A 14,360-nucleotide genomic window follows, 5' to 3' on the forward strand; every position below is an offset into this window, starting at 1 on the left:
CGGAAGCGGAGGGCGTTGAGAGAACGTATAATCGCGGGATATCGCTAGTCAACGTCCGAGATAAATCAGTACTAAAAATGACGACGTCTATCTTATATCAAACGTCTACCTATATTTCTCAGACGTTTCACAACCTCTCTCTTTCTCTCAAGCACGGGCTAACGTGAACTCGATCGCGCGTTAGCCGATCAGACGAGTTAGCTGGCGACTACTCGCAAGATCGACATATGCAATTTCAAAGTTGAAAGACCGGAGTGAGTGAAGATATGCTATATCAAAACAATGAAAATAGATTATGATGCTCGGGGACGGATAGTTTTATTGAGGTGGCTTATTCGTGGGTAGAGTGTCTATTGCACTACTATACTAACTATTGCAGAAGAAAATTATTGCGATATTGTAAATATACTGTGATATGCCCAGAGTACAATTGCAAACTATGATAAACCCTGATTATTATCCTGTACTAAGCTAAGAGGGTGTTTTGTGAATTATCGCTAAACACTTTCCTCAAAAACCGACAATCGATCAGAGCACGAATTGCATTTTCGAAATAATAATTCGAATTTCAATATCTTATATTCTCTCTCATTTTCGACAATGATAATTATAATGCTATTTTTTTAATATAATATAATATAATTTTTAATATAATAGCTAATATTCATTCAGTCTTTGAATGTATGTAACAGACCGAATTTTTCACGAAAGCGAAGTTTTTGTTTAATAAACTTGATAAAACTTAAAGCACTTTAAAATAGTGACTAACTAACTCAACTGTGATTTACATTTGATTTTAATCATAAAAAATATCTCTAAAAAATAGCTGTCGGTTTAAGAAAATGAGTGTTTCTCGAGCATTCCTATTATGTATTTGTGACTACAAGGTGCATTCGCGCAATCGATTTCGCTCGCCCATCGCACTCTTTTCTCAACGCAAACGTCTCTTATCCCAAATGTCAGATTAATTATCGGTCACTTATGGTGACCGAACACGCGCATTAAAAAGGCTACGAAAGGCTATACTTAAAAATTAATGAAACACAATGACAGTGTACATCGTCGGTGCTTCGAGTGGGCTTCGCCAAACTCCATCAATACGCATTTTCTCTCGCTGTGGAGGTTCGAATAAAAAATTGAGCTAAAAACAGCAACGAGGGGGGAGGGGGAAGGTGACAGGGGAAAAAGAAAAAGATGTCAAAGCAAACGGACACGCCGAAAGACGAGAGATATGAATAACTTTACGGGTGCGAAACTCGCGTCTTTCTCTCCATTTTCTCTTTCTTTATTCTTTCAACGTGCCGATCCTGGATCTGGTGAAACATCATTGATGAATGCTATTTCATTATCTTCTGACGACATTAAGAAGTACGTATATACTTAAATAAGATCTCAACGCGTTTCATAGAAAGCAAGAAAAAGGCGGGATCTCGGGAATTCGTGCGATTTTCCTCAAGTATATGATATTAAATCCATAAATAGAATCCTTGTACATAAATTTTTTTTTTTCAATAGAAAGAAAATTTCTCACAATAGAAATATTTTAATATGCTTCTTACGTGTCCTTAAAATACCGCTGAACAGACACCCTTAGTCGACAGGACTTTCTTCTGGTCAGAACGGCGTGGTTTGTCAAGCGGAACATCACGGTGTGACGAAAGGATTCTGCCCGGGTGGTATAGTGGGTGGGCACTTCTTCTACTTACCGATTCGATTTAATTCGCAGGAATTCCGACGAGACTTCGGACAGCATCGAGATTTATCGTAGATACGGTCTTTAGTATGTCGAGCGTTCTTTTTTCCCTTTCCACTGACTGTCCTTCTCCGTTAATCTAATTGCTATTTTCTCTTCCTCTTTCTCTCTTTATTCTCCCCCCCCCCTCTCTCTCTCTCTCTCTTTTTTCTCTCTCACACATTCTCACACACGCATACTCTTTAATATACTAAGGAGCATTAAGTAACTATCTTATCTCTGTCGAAAAATAGGACATCGTGTTCGCTACTCGATCATCGGTCCCGCAGTTCCTTGCTAGTCGCGCGTTTGCCTCGACTACTCTGTGCGCTTCCGAAAGATAAACTTTCTCCCGAAAGATAAATTCGTATACATATCTGGTAAAATCGAGTAATATTAAAAACATCGGCGAAGAAAACATCGACATTTGCGCGGAAGTCGCGTTCGCGTTTTCGAGAATTTGTAAGAATGAAGCGATCTCAATATCTCTATTTGACTCCATGCCATGCGAATTATTTTGCGAATCTTACTTCGCACTCACAATAATCATCTTAATTGCACTTCGCAATGACGTAGCCGAACATAATCATCGCTAAATCGACGTCAATCAAAAATCTCGTCGATACATATAATTCCGACACGGAATGTTTATAATAGCGATCGTAGCTAACATCTGTAGGATCCTTCCTCCGCTTATTGGTAAAAGCTAGTCTTTGATATTATAAAGAACACCATACGGTTATGCAATCGTGCATCTCATGGAATAAAATTCGCTTTCTCTCCTTAAGTTAATTCCTAGTCTTAAGCCAATGAACCATATAGATATCAATATATATGCTATATAAGCGAGTACTCGCAAGCAATGAAAAGGACATCTCGGACATGATGTACGTTTACTTCAAGATGATCATAAAGAGGATTTTTAAAAATCAAGAATTAATGTACAAAATATATTCTCCACGACGAACATTAGCAATTTCGTTTAAAATTATAATATCAATAATCAATTTTGTTTGAAAATATTGATATGTATAATAAAAATTGAATATAATTTGCACATGTGCATTTATATGCAGATCGACATTGATTTTCAAAAATGATTTTGATCATTTCTAACATTTCCTGAGAGTAATTGTTATTCGACGACGATCGAGCATACGATCAACAATCACGTTACACATCGATTGTCATTTCAATCTTGTCAATATCTCAGATGACGCATTCGTTGGAAACGAATCGTTAATAATTCACTTTATGGCAGCTTAAAGGTAATGATGTTAATGACTTTAGCGTTAAGAAAACGAAGAGAGAATCGGCTCCTGTGGAAAATGTCACGGCAGATTCGCGCGGAACGATGACGCGAATGCATCGTCGTCACATCTCAAACTACACACCGTACATATGATATAAAAGTTTTAATAACGTCTCACACGAGAACAAAGTAATATTGGCAAACAAAATTATACAAAATGGTTATACAGCCGCAATAGGCGGTTATCGATAAAAACAATCTACAAACAGTGACAGCACTTCAAGATAGTAAAGCTCTATTTTTACCGTTTTCTTCGCTTTTTCTTCGAAACAATCATGTCCCTGTCGGTTGTCTCTCGATTTTACTTCGGTGTATGCCATGGCTGTGAAACGTTCTGGATTCAACGTGTCTTTCGGACCGCCCCGTTATACGGTCCCCCGTGTGAAAAGACTCTCTTCGGGATTTTTATCTCTGCACGTTCGAGAGATACACGGAACAGTTAGGGGTACAAGGTAGTGTCACGCTCATTCTCGAGGAGCCTTCGAATAGCTCGCGTTTCCGACAAGCGAAACGGCAAGCGACAGGCTCCGAGCCTGTTTCTTTCTCCGTCATTCGTACCGTACTTCATTCGCAATTTTACGCGATCGCGCGCGCTTAGCTTTTTCTTCAGCTAAAACTTGCTTCTGTTCATCGCACTTCGCGGTTTCTCCGTAATTGGATTTTTTAAAAATTTAGGAAAAAAAAGCACCGTCGGGAGACAATCTGAATATCCAACCTGCGATAGACTTACGCAATAACAATGTCGTGCGCGCATAATCGACGGTCAATCAACCATGAAAGAGATCCATAATGAAGATTCGTCAGCAATGACGAAGCGGTTTTTTTTTCTTTTTCTACTTCTTCTCTCGTTGCATTTGGTCTTGTTTGACGTTTGGTCGGGCTCGTGCGGCAGGAACACAGGAGATTTCTCGTCAAGTGAGACTCGGAGTTTCGTCGCGATCACGTCATGTCATCTCAGCCGAGTCCAGCCCATTGCATGAAATCGGGAACTTCCCTCACGGGCACGTCCCTGGCCAGAGCCTTCACCCTGAGATTCCGGTCCTCTGTGAGCAGAACTACCTCCCGTCTCAAACGTCTCGGCTGTCCCTCTTCTGTTAAGGCAAAGGTCGTATCCCAATTTTTTTTTATTAAGTTCTCTTACGTAGAATCTCCCGCTACAAATTCATTTATTCTTGTCTCGAAAGTCTTTGATATAAATTAGCAAAATATTGCCTTTAAATAATCCTCAGTAATGTTATAAGAAAAAAAATTTTCATCTGAATATATTCTTTAATAAATCTAGGAAAGACTATTCTTTCCTGACTAATTTAGAATCCAGTATAGAAAAAAAGTATTTTCTTCTATAAAAAGTTTAAAATAGCATCGAATATATGACACATTTAATCATGAAACATGGGTGTATTAAGGATCTTTCTTCAGAAGAAATTTTTATCAATTCTATCATCACATAAACAGCAATTTTTGTATTAATAAATTGCTTTTTAAAATATTTTAAAGCTTAGAAGATTTCGTTCCTTCTCGTTCTGATTATTTTGAATGGGAAAACAATGTTCACTAAAATTTTGTAAAAAATTTTCTGAGAATTCTCGGATTTTCCAAATATTTTCAAAGTTTCAAGATGAAAAATTCTTTACCAATTTCAAAATAAGTTTTTTGAATCGGTTTGCAAGTAACGCAAACAAATTTATAAATTATAAATTAGTGGAAGGGATTCCACAAGACTACATCTATTATTTTCTACAAAAGTAAAGTCACAAAATAGTACAGTATAGGGAAGAGGCTTACTACAATAAACTCTCAGTGAGCTACTCTCTTTTGCTGAGTGTTATCTTCTATTATCACTTTAATTTTTACTACTACACTTTAATGCGATATAAACTTCATATCTACCTGCGTTTGCTTGATCTTTGTTGCTTCTGCAAAGACTGAGGCACGTAGTCAATATTCTATCGTCATTTCGTGTCAATCCATCCTAGAACAGAAGATGATAAAAATTCTGAATATGCTGAATATAACTCAGTAAATAATTACATTTAAATATAGTAGCAAATAGCTTAACGGAGAACCGATCACAGAAATTGGCATTAAAAAACAAAGTCTATTATTCAATCACGAAAATTATGCTAGCGAAATATAAGGCAACAAATCGCAAATAGTACAGAAAATACTTCGCACGTACACTACGTGGGTGTTCTCGGCTCGTTATCATAACATTCGCGCTTCAATCAACACCGTGCCTACTTTTCTTTGCTACCATTGGTCTTGGGAACGACTGATTTGTACTATACCGTGGCTACTTTCTGCGTGTAATTGTTAGAATCTTATCGACTGAATGTCACAATCGATTCGTTTTATCATGTCACTTTATCATGTCGTTGCACGCTGCAGGTATTTAGATATGAAATAGCAATGAAAATAATGATTCCTTAATAATTTACATATTCGGTATCGTAAATCGGTTATCAGAACAGGTTTTGTAATCGCCATACAATATTCGGAATTGCATTTTCTTCTTATAAAATGTAAAACATATTGATGTGACAATTGAAATTAAAAACGACAAAGTATTAAATTCAAAGATAATAGAACATAAATAATTAATTCTTCTTAGATTAAAGGAAAAAAGTAAGACGAGGAAGAAGGAAATTGTACAACACATCGATTTCATTTCCGACTCGCAATAACTTCAAAAATCTTATTCTAAGATTTTTAAATAAAAGAAAAGAACAAAGAATTGTTCATCAGAAGTCCTTCATCTCGCGATCGATGCAACTTTGGCTTCTAAATACCTCAGCATGCTGAATACAGTTATTTAAGAGGCGAATGTAAGCGTATCGAATGATCGAGGTTTGTCCAGTTTCTTACTTACCTTGTCGACATCTTCTTCCACCGTAAAAGTGCTGGATGTAAGAACGGTGCCTCTAGTGGTTAAACATCGAATCGCAGGATTTCGACTTCTCGCGAAGGCCAATGCCGCCTTGGCACTCTCGGCGACTCGCACCACATGCTCAGGATTCAGAGTCGCTCTCGACGCTGGAGGACAATCTCTCGCATCGGCGCCTCGAGCTAGACCTTCGAGTTCATTTAGTACTGTAACAAAAAACATTTCCACTCGTTAAGCACGCGTGAAAGGGACGTGTCGAAATTTACGTCGCGTGCACGAGAATACACAAAGGAATCAAGATTAATCTCTTCGAATTGATTATATAAATGTAAAAAAAGTGTATATCTTAATTTAATCCTTATAAAAGAGAAGAAAAGGAATTATGTACACACACACACAAAAAATTAATTTACTTATTATAAGACATTATAAGAATCATTATAATTCATGATAATATACTGCTCTATAATGCTTTAATATTGCACGTGAAAAGATAACAGTTTATATTAAAAATAGCAAAATTTTAGGAAATTTTAGGAAGGTGTAGAAATAATAAGCATAGAAAAGAGTCCCTCAATTTCATTCGTATGATTTATCAATGGTCGATGATATTCAAAAGGATTCGAAGATTTTTTCATAGACTTTTCTATTTTTAGTGTCAACCTCTACTCGCTACTCTCTTTTATATTTCAAACTTTTTCAAATAAGACACAATAACTTAAATTAAAATCTATTTATAAAATCCAAAGATTCAAAAGAAAAGTCTTGTGACTACTACTATCACGCCTACGCGACATGTTCATTCGACGAGATCGATCTCGTCTTCATGGGATTGAGGAAAACAGGATGGTGACATGCTGTTAAAGCAAAAGACCATCACAGCTGCGTTCAAAAGCCACTCTCCCCAACGATCGGCGACTGTACTGATATCGCCCACGTATAAAACGTAGCCAGGAGGCAACCCGCGGTACGCCGCTGCCATCGAGCTCCATCGCGAGCGTTTCAAGCCACATACATGCATTCATGTATGAGCCGTGAGAACCTAACTGTGAACGCTCACCGTTGCTCGCCATCCAAGAGCCAGACGGGCTCGTGGTCGGCCGACTGGCCGACGAGGTCAAAGGGCAGCACGTCGGCCGATTTTGCATGAAGGCGCACTTTCGTTTTTCGACCCCACGACCCGCACGGATGACAAAAAGGAAAAGGAGAAACGCACAAAGCACACAAGTAACAAGATTAAAAAAACAATTTTTTACTAAACGGTAAAGGTTCGATCTGATTATAAACTTTGTTACAATTTTTAATATATTCGTAAACCAAAAAGATTTTTTTCTTAATTGACAATTCTTATATTTAATTGATTTATTGTCTTTAGAAATTAATTTGATTAACTGACTTTTTTAACAGAATTTACAGAATCTTTAAAATAAAATAGAAAAATTTTTTTTTTAATTTCTATCAAAAGATGATATGATAAATTCAAAATACAATTTCGTTTCGCAGCTTATTTGTCATTTTCAATTTTTTATTTTCCCTGTCTACAGACAGACGCATTTTTTTCAGAGGAAAAGAAGAAGTAGATTATCATGAATGCTGTGAGAGAGCTTTATCAACTTTATTCGCCACAGATTGCCGCGCGAGAGCACACAGAGAAGCAATCTACGGAAAATGCAAATAGGAGGTTCACCAAACTTTCCCCGACTCGATAAATTAACCGCCTGCCAGCCTTATCCTCCTTCCAGACCCGACCCTCGACGAACTGGCAAGGGCGGTCGGTAGTGAAGTTTGCGAGACAGGGTGGACGGAAATAGAAAGAATAACTGCGGAGCGAGAGAATAGGGAAAACTGCATTATTTATTACCTAGGCCTGCAGACGTCATTTATCACTGTGCGATAAATATTCTGTTGCTAAAATATCGACATGTATAATAATCAATCTTTAAATTATACGCGTGTCCAACTAAAATAAATTAAAATGCTCCATATCAGCGGATACAATTTTAAAATCCAATCTTCTACTTTCTAAACTTTGCAATTCATAACGTTATTGAAATACTTTATGTGAATAATCTATTTCTTAAATATTCGCATATTAATTTTTAATAGATTTAATTTTATTTTTGCTATTTACTGTTTGCGTCCCTGAAGATGACTCGAATATCGAGATGAAATATTGGTTTTATTATATGTAGTTAGATTATTTATTAAATTTACATGCTAAGAATATATTATACCGTCTATTTTTGTGCACTTCTTATCGTATCAACTTCCACAGTCTTCTTTTTGAGTTCTATCATGTTTTAAAAATTCGTTCTATTAGTCCTTCTATTAGTGTTTTGCTCCACTTTCTCATAATTGTTTACTTTTAGATGAATATTTTTATATATGAAATAACGCAATAAAAAAAACCTAACAAATATAATGAGCCATGACTTTACGACACTAATCGATGATTATGATAATGCTTGTCAAAATCTTCAAAGCAAAACGTTTATCCTTGTTCTATCGCAATGGCCACGATCTTACCTAATAAACCGTTTTGGCATTCGAAGAGCTCTTCCACTAGAGTATGAACAATACGAAATAAGACGGACAGTGAACATAAGTTTCCGCAAAATGCCATGTCTGGATTGGCACCGTGAATCGATTTTGCTGAATCAACGATTAGATCAGCGTTAATTGATAATAGGGATGATGATTGATGAGCCTTTCAATTTTCAGCGGCCTTGAACCTTGACACCAGCCTTGTCTTCAATTGAACGCTAAAACAAGTATGTCACATACAACTTTCACGATCACCTCAAGAAACTATCATTCTGATATTTTTCAAAATCGTTCTTCACGTTATTTGTGCCTACATATTTTATTTAATTCAATAAATTAAATTATTACAACTCTGCTAAAGAAAATATTTATCTACACGTGAAAATCGAATACGCGTTCTAAGATAAATGTTCACAAAATGAATACATCACAACTGAGATTAAATAAAGGCTTGAGTAGTTAAGATGTACACGCTCGAGGCAATAAATGCTCCAAATGTCCGTCTTGTCGTCGTAGCAATAACTCTAGACGCATTACTATTATAAAGCACCGTGAAAATGTCAGCCTTACCGTGAAAGATTGTAAATTTATCGCTGATTGCGTTTCGCTAAGTAGCGAGTGTCTATAAACTGCGACTATTAAAAAAGAACCAGTCGTTCCGTCGTGCCATGCGTCATCATTGTTGTCATCATCATCGACTGTTTGACAGAAACGAGCGTTTTGTATGCATTATCATATTGTAAAAAACACATCAATTGGCGTATGACATATGATTTAACAATTCTATTACTGTGATAGCTTTTTACTTAATACCTCCAATTAAATCTAATTCTTGTAAAAGAAAAAGATATTTATAAAAGAAATAATTTAAGAATCTTTATTTTAGATATTATTTTATTTTAATTTTTTATAAAAGGAATAATTATTTTTAAAGTTTAATTGTGTATAATTATAATTTAAGAAATATAATTGCTAATCACAATGCTGAACTTAACGGGATATTTCCTCTAATTAATTAAAAATTACACATTTATATATATCTTTTCTGTATCTATTTTTCTTTATCTATTATTCTTTATGATATAATAATATATTTACCGCTATTTCCTCTCCCTATCGCATCAAATGTTTCATTAAATAATAATTAATATGCGAATAATAATTAACAGATCCTAAAGATGCAATTTAATATATCATTCGAGAATCATAAAATTTAAATTAATTACGAACTACTTGCGTATCACGCAAAGTTCCGCGTCATAACATTCTTTATGAACACAGACTCCGTCTTCTTCTCAACAAAAATTTTATTGAAAGCTATCATCAATTATAATGGTTTCTTTTTCAACATCAAATAATCCAATAATTAATTTGTGTGCACATTCCAATTCCGTTAATTCTAAAATGAAACAAATCTGTCCTGGGAATGTAAGTTCCTAAAGCTTGTTAAAAAGTTTATATACTTATTGTATACATAATTAGTGTACACTACGCGTATTAAAAAGTTCTATTAATTTTAAAATGAGATAATTCTACCTTGAAAATATAAATTTAGTTTGTAAAATAAATTCTTAATATTCAATAAGATTGGAACAAGACCGTTTATGTTAAATACATTATTTTAAATACGAAGCGCCACTATGATCTGAATGTTAAAATGTTGAACTATTATATATATATTCGTATAAATGAATTAATTTCAGAAATGATAACTCGCACGGAATGCAAAAGATCTGGATTCAAAACTGGGTTCAAGATTCAACTCCCGGCAATATTTGTCGCATTAAATTTATTACAGTTTTTTAAATTTGAGGGGATTATTAATATTCCAGATTAATTACGTTGAAAATTCGACAACCATATCAGTATGCAATTATCATTTCTTAGTTCAACATCTTAACATTCTTAATATTGTTTAGTTTATAAAGTCTAGTTTATAAAAAAATCAGAATTTATATAAATTATATACATAGCATAGCACATTGTATACATAGTATTGTGCATTGAAATTCTAAAATACGATAATTCTAGAAATGTAAACTTAGTTTCTAAAAAGCTAGTTTGAAAAAAATCAAAATTTATATAAATTATATATATATATATAATTTATATAATTTAGTGTGTGTGTGTGTGTGTGTGTGTGTGTGTGTGTGTGTATATAATATAGCGAGTACTGTTATATCTCCATAGCGGAACGCAATGAAGATATAACACGGCTTTAAATCAGTATGCTGTGGAGTGCTACGGATTTAACTGCTTCGAGCGCGACGATGACTTGAGACCATGATTTCGTTCGGGTCGTATCTCGATGTGAGACCGTTAAAGGAAATGCTCTCCGACAATGCGCGCGACTGATCGACGGCGTTCGAAAGGAATTGCTCAACACTAATTGGAGCGAAGGAATCGACAACGGTTCGCATTCCTCAATGTCATCATCCTCCAGGAGCTGACGCAAGCGCCGTTAATAGCCGTATCGGTCGGAGTTCGATCCGGCAAACGGCTCCCGCGATCGAACAAAGCATTTCGCGCCAGGGATATATGGGACAATCCATTCTCACGAGGACGAGGGGGCAGGAAAGTTCTGCGACAAGTGACGCGTAATGACTATGACCTAATGAACTATTCTCCGCTAGGGATCGACAAATCGACTGTCTATCGTCGACGGTCTCCAGCTTCGCTTAACGTCGGAGACGAAGCAAATCGAGTATGTTTGCGTACCGGCGATTGCTTTGACCCAAGGCGCGACCTCCGACTGGTCGCGTCATTTCTCTTCGATGACATTATCTAGACACAACCCTTGAGAAGGTGTGTTCGGTCATTGTACAGTTTTTAGATACTTCATAGATACGTTCGATGCGCCGCCAATAGCTGATTACAGTATTATAATAACCGATTTAATGTGCACAGTAATTGTGATAAAAAAATATAGATAATTCGAGTAATGTATTCGAGTAATGAGAGTACAATTAACGTACTCTCTAAAACTTTTGGTGTAAATCTCATTTTAAATCTCATTTTAAACAATGAAATCTCATTCTTAAAGATTAAAAACTACAGCTCTTTTTCAAGTCTGCTCAATTTCCACTCCAAAGAACTTAGAGAATATATGTAGAAATGAGAATTAGTCAATTTTTTTTGAAAGATTTTTATATTTGATGAATAATCGTTTTTTAATCCTAACTTCTTCCTAACTGTCATCTTTTCAGTTTGATAAATAGATTATTTTTTATTATTTTATTATTTTTTATTAGAGAATAGATTATTTTTTTATAAAGAGATGAACGTAACAGTGTAGTGACGAAATAGAGCAATAGAATTTACAATATTTGACAAATTGAGATTCTCTTCTATTTTTGTTTATCCGATAAAGATGAATGATGTTATAATACAATTTGTCTCTCTGTTTATTAATAGTTATTCCACGCGTTTTTGAAGATAGGAAAAAGTTTTCCAAATTATATTACTGTGGAGTGTAACATATCCATCTTCTTTCAAGACACTCGATCTTTAATCAAAAAATGATGGACGAGATCAGAGACCAAGCGGTGCACGTATCTTTCGCTGGTCTTTTTCCTGCGCTAATAATATTAAACTTTTGTTTTCACTTACCAACGAGTGGCACCATGAGAGTGTAGATTGGCTGCGCGCCGGAAATGGCTCTCGCGATGATCTGCAATTGCTGTAGGTAATCGATGAAGCAATTAGTGTCTGGCACCAGCTGTCTCGGTCGCACCTCGATTTCTACCGACACCGAGGACTTTTGTAAAATAGCCTAAACATATACAAATATGACACATATATTTCAATAATATCAAAATAGAAATAAATTTCAAAATTTTAACGGACTCAAATAATATCGTCTCCCTTTTTTTTTAAAATAGTCGAATATATGGAAAAGATTCTCAAAAAGAAAAAATAAAAAAAAATATCATTTTAACAAAAGTAATTAAAATAAATATCAATAATAATAAATATCAATAATAAATATAATAATAAATATCAATAAATTTGTCAAAATATTATTTTGACAAAAGTAATTAAAAATAAAATATAATATTAATAACGTTACAAAAATATATTTTTAAAATACTTAATAATTAGAAATATGATTATAATTAAAGAGGACGACATCAATGTGACGACGACACTTGAATTTCTCTTTTAATCCTAAATTTTACCTCAATTTTCCGTTATTGTATATAACGAATCTAAATCTTTTTAAAATCAATAAAATCAAGAAAATTTCATAGTTGAGTAATCGTCTCAATCTACATCCATCTTCGTGATTCTCCTCCTTGTCGGAGAGAAACGTACTGCATCTCCATACGCATTGCATGCACCTTCCACCGAGAGAGAAACAAAAAACGAGAAAAAGAGGGAAAGAGAGACAGACGCGTGTGCATGCAGCGAAAGATGCAACGGAAGACGCATTATCTTCCAATTGAATCCCACGTATGCGGATGGTGCTTGGTGAGAGGCAGTGGCGCGCACCGAACAATATCAGCTCAGCATATAGCGTGAATGCCAAATAGCCATTGTCGTAACAGAAACTACGGACTATAATGAGGCCTCTAATATTGTTTTGACGATGATCGATACACATCGTTGACCGCGAATTCATTTATAAAAAAAAAAAAACATGAAAACTGCCTTCAATAAAAGAGCTAGTTTCAAGATATTGAGCAGCTTCATTAAAATTCAGCAAAGTATTCAGTACATGTGTTATCTCGGTTCATTAACATATTCTCAGTGACGATTTAAGGTATTTACCGCTGTCTACGATTTTCAAGTGGAATAATATATGCAAAAGTAGAATACATTAGTCATGAATCTTCTCTCACTTTCTATTTTGCGATATTCTTTATGTAATCATTATTTAAAAGCAATTTACTGACTAAATAATCATTGAAAACGTAATAATACATAATTTGAAATATGAAAAGAAAAAAATCTCTGAAGATATTAGTCATCGAATTATTTATCCATTAATCAAGTCTTTAAAATGAGTTCTCCCAAAAATTTTTTCTCCAGCAGATCTGAATTTTATAAATATAATTAATAAACACAAAATTTCTTTCAATAAATTTTTTAATAAATTAAAGTAAATAACATAAACATGCTTTTCCTCTTTTCCTCTTTTCTTGCTCGATACCAAACATTTCTTTAAATCCTTGAAAGACCGAGAGGTCTCTTAAAACGATCCTGCAATAGTCAGCGCGAATATATTCGCAACGGTATCTCAAGAATTATTCAATATCCAGAAACTCTACTCAATATTGAGGATTTGGTTTCGCACTAATGTTCGTGCGATGGCACGTCGCACGAGTCGGCGAAAAGCATGCGGGGAATCCGAAGACGAACCTAATTGCTTGCGGGGGTACGTGGATGGAATGCAAAACTAGGAGAGATCGTGCACACGCGACATCACCAAGCAAAGCCACGTCGAGCCACACTACGTCGGTGTGCAAATGTCATACACGTGTCCACGAGATTTCGATCTTTATTCTCGTCCTCTTGACATGATACATTCGCATGTTCCCATTCCGCAAAGAGTTAATAAATAGTCGGCAAATCACCCATTTCATTTTTCGACAAACTCTGGATAACGAGGGTACGAAATTAAGTTATTATAAAATAATCGTTTTCTCGATGATACAGATATATATATCCTTCTAAGAATTCATTTTTAAATACCAATATATGCATGTATATTATATATATTGAGTTGGAAAAAAAGCCAACCCAATTCTGCAGATTTTTGTGCTTAAAATTATATATACAATATCTTCGTCAAAAATAAACAAAATTTAAATTTTAAAAAAGGATTTTAAAACTTGAGATCTTTAAACTTTCGAATGGTTACTATTTTTTTAATTTGTGTGAGTTTT

At 34.9% G+C, this 14,360-nt stretch overlaps 1 protein-coding gene across 3 annotated transcripts in view; it reads right to left on the minus strand.

Annotated features, from left to right (window-relative positions):
• Window positions 1-2,955: 2,955 nt before the first annotated feature.
• The window catches only part of LOC108690324 (telomerase-binding protein EST1A), a 108,497-nt gene continuing 97,092 nt past the window's right edge, over window positions 2,956-14,360 (minus strand). For all 3 annotated transcript variants that reach the window (XM_018197554.1, XM_018197556.1, XM_018197555.1), the window contains 4 exons: window positions 12,082-12,244; window positions 5,914-6,134; window positions 4,935-5,016; window positions 2,956-4,135 (listed from right to left, as the gene is read on the minus strand). In XM_018197554.1, coding sequence (XP_018053043.1) covers window positions 3,999-4,135; window positions 4,935-5,016; window positions 5,914-6,134; window positions 12,082-12,244 — 603 coding nt within the window. In that variant the 3' untranslated portion in view covers window positions 2,956-3,998. The remainder of the gene's footprint in view (window positions 4,136-4,934; window positions 5,017-5,913; window positions 6,135-12,081; window positions 12,245-14,360) is intronic.

The sequence above is a fragment of the Atta colombica genome, unplaced genomic scaffold, assembly GCF_001594045.1.
Source record: "Atta colombica isolate Treedump-2 unplaced genomic scaffold, Acol1.0 scaffold311, whole genome shotgun sequence".
Classification (NCBI taxonomy): Eukaryota; Metazoa; Arthropoda; class Insecta; order Hymenoptera; family Formicidae; genus Atta; species Atta colombica.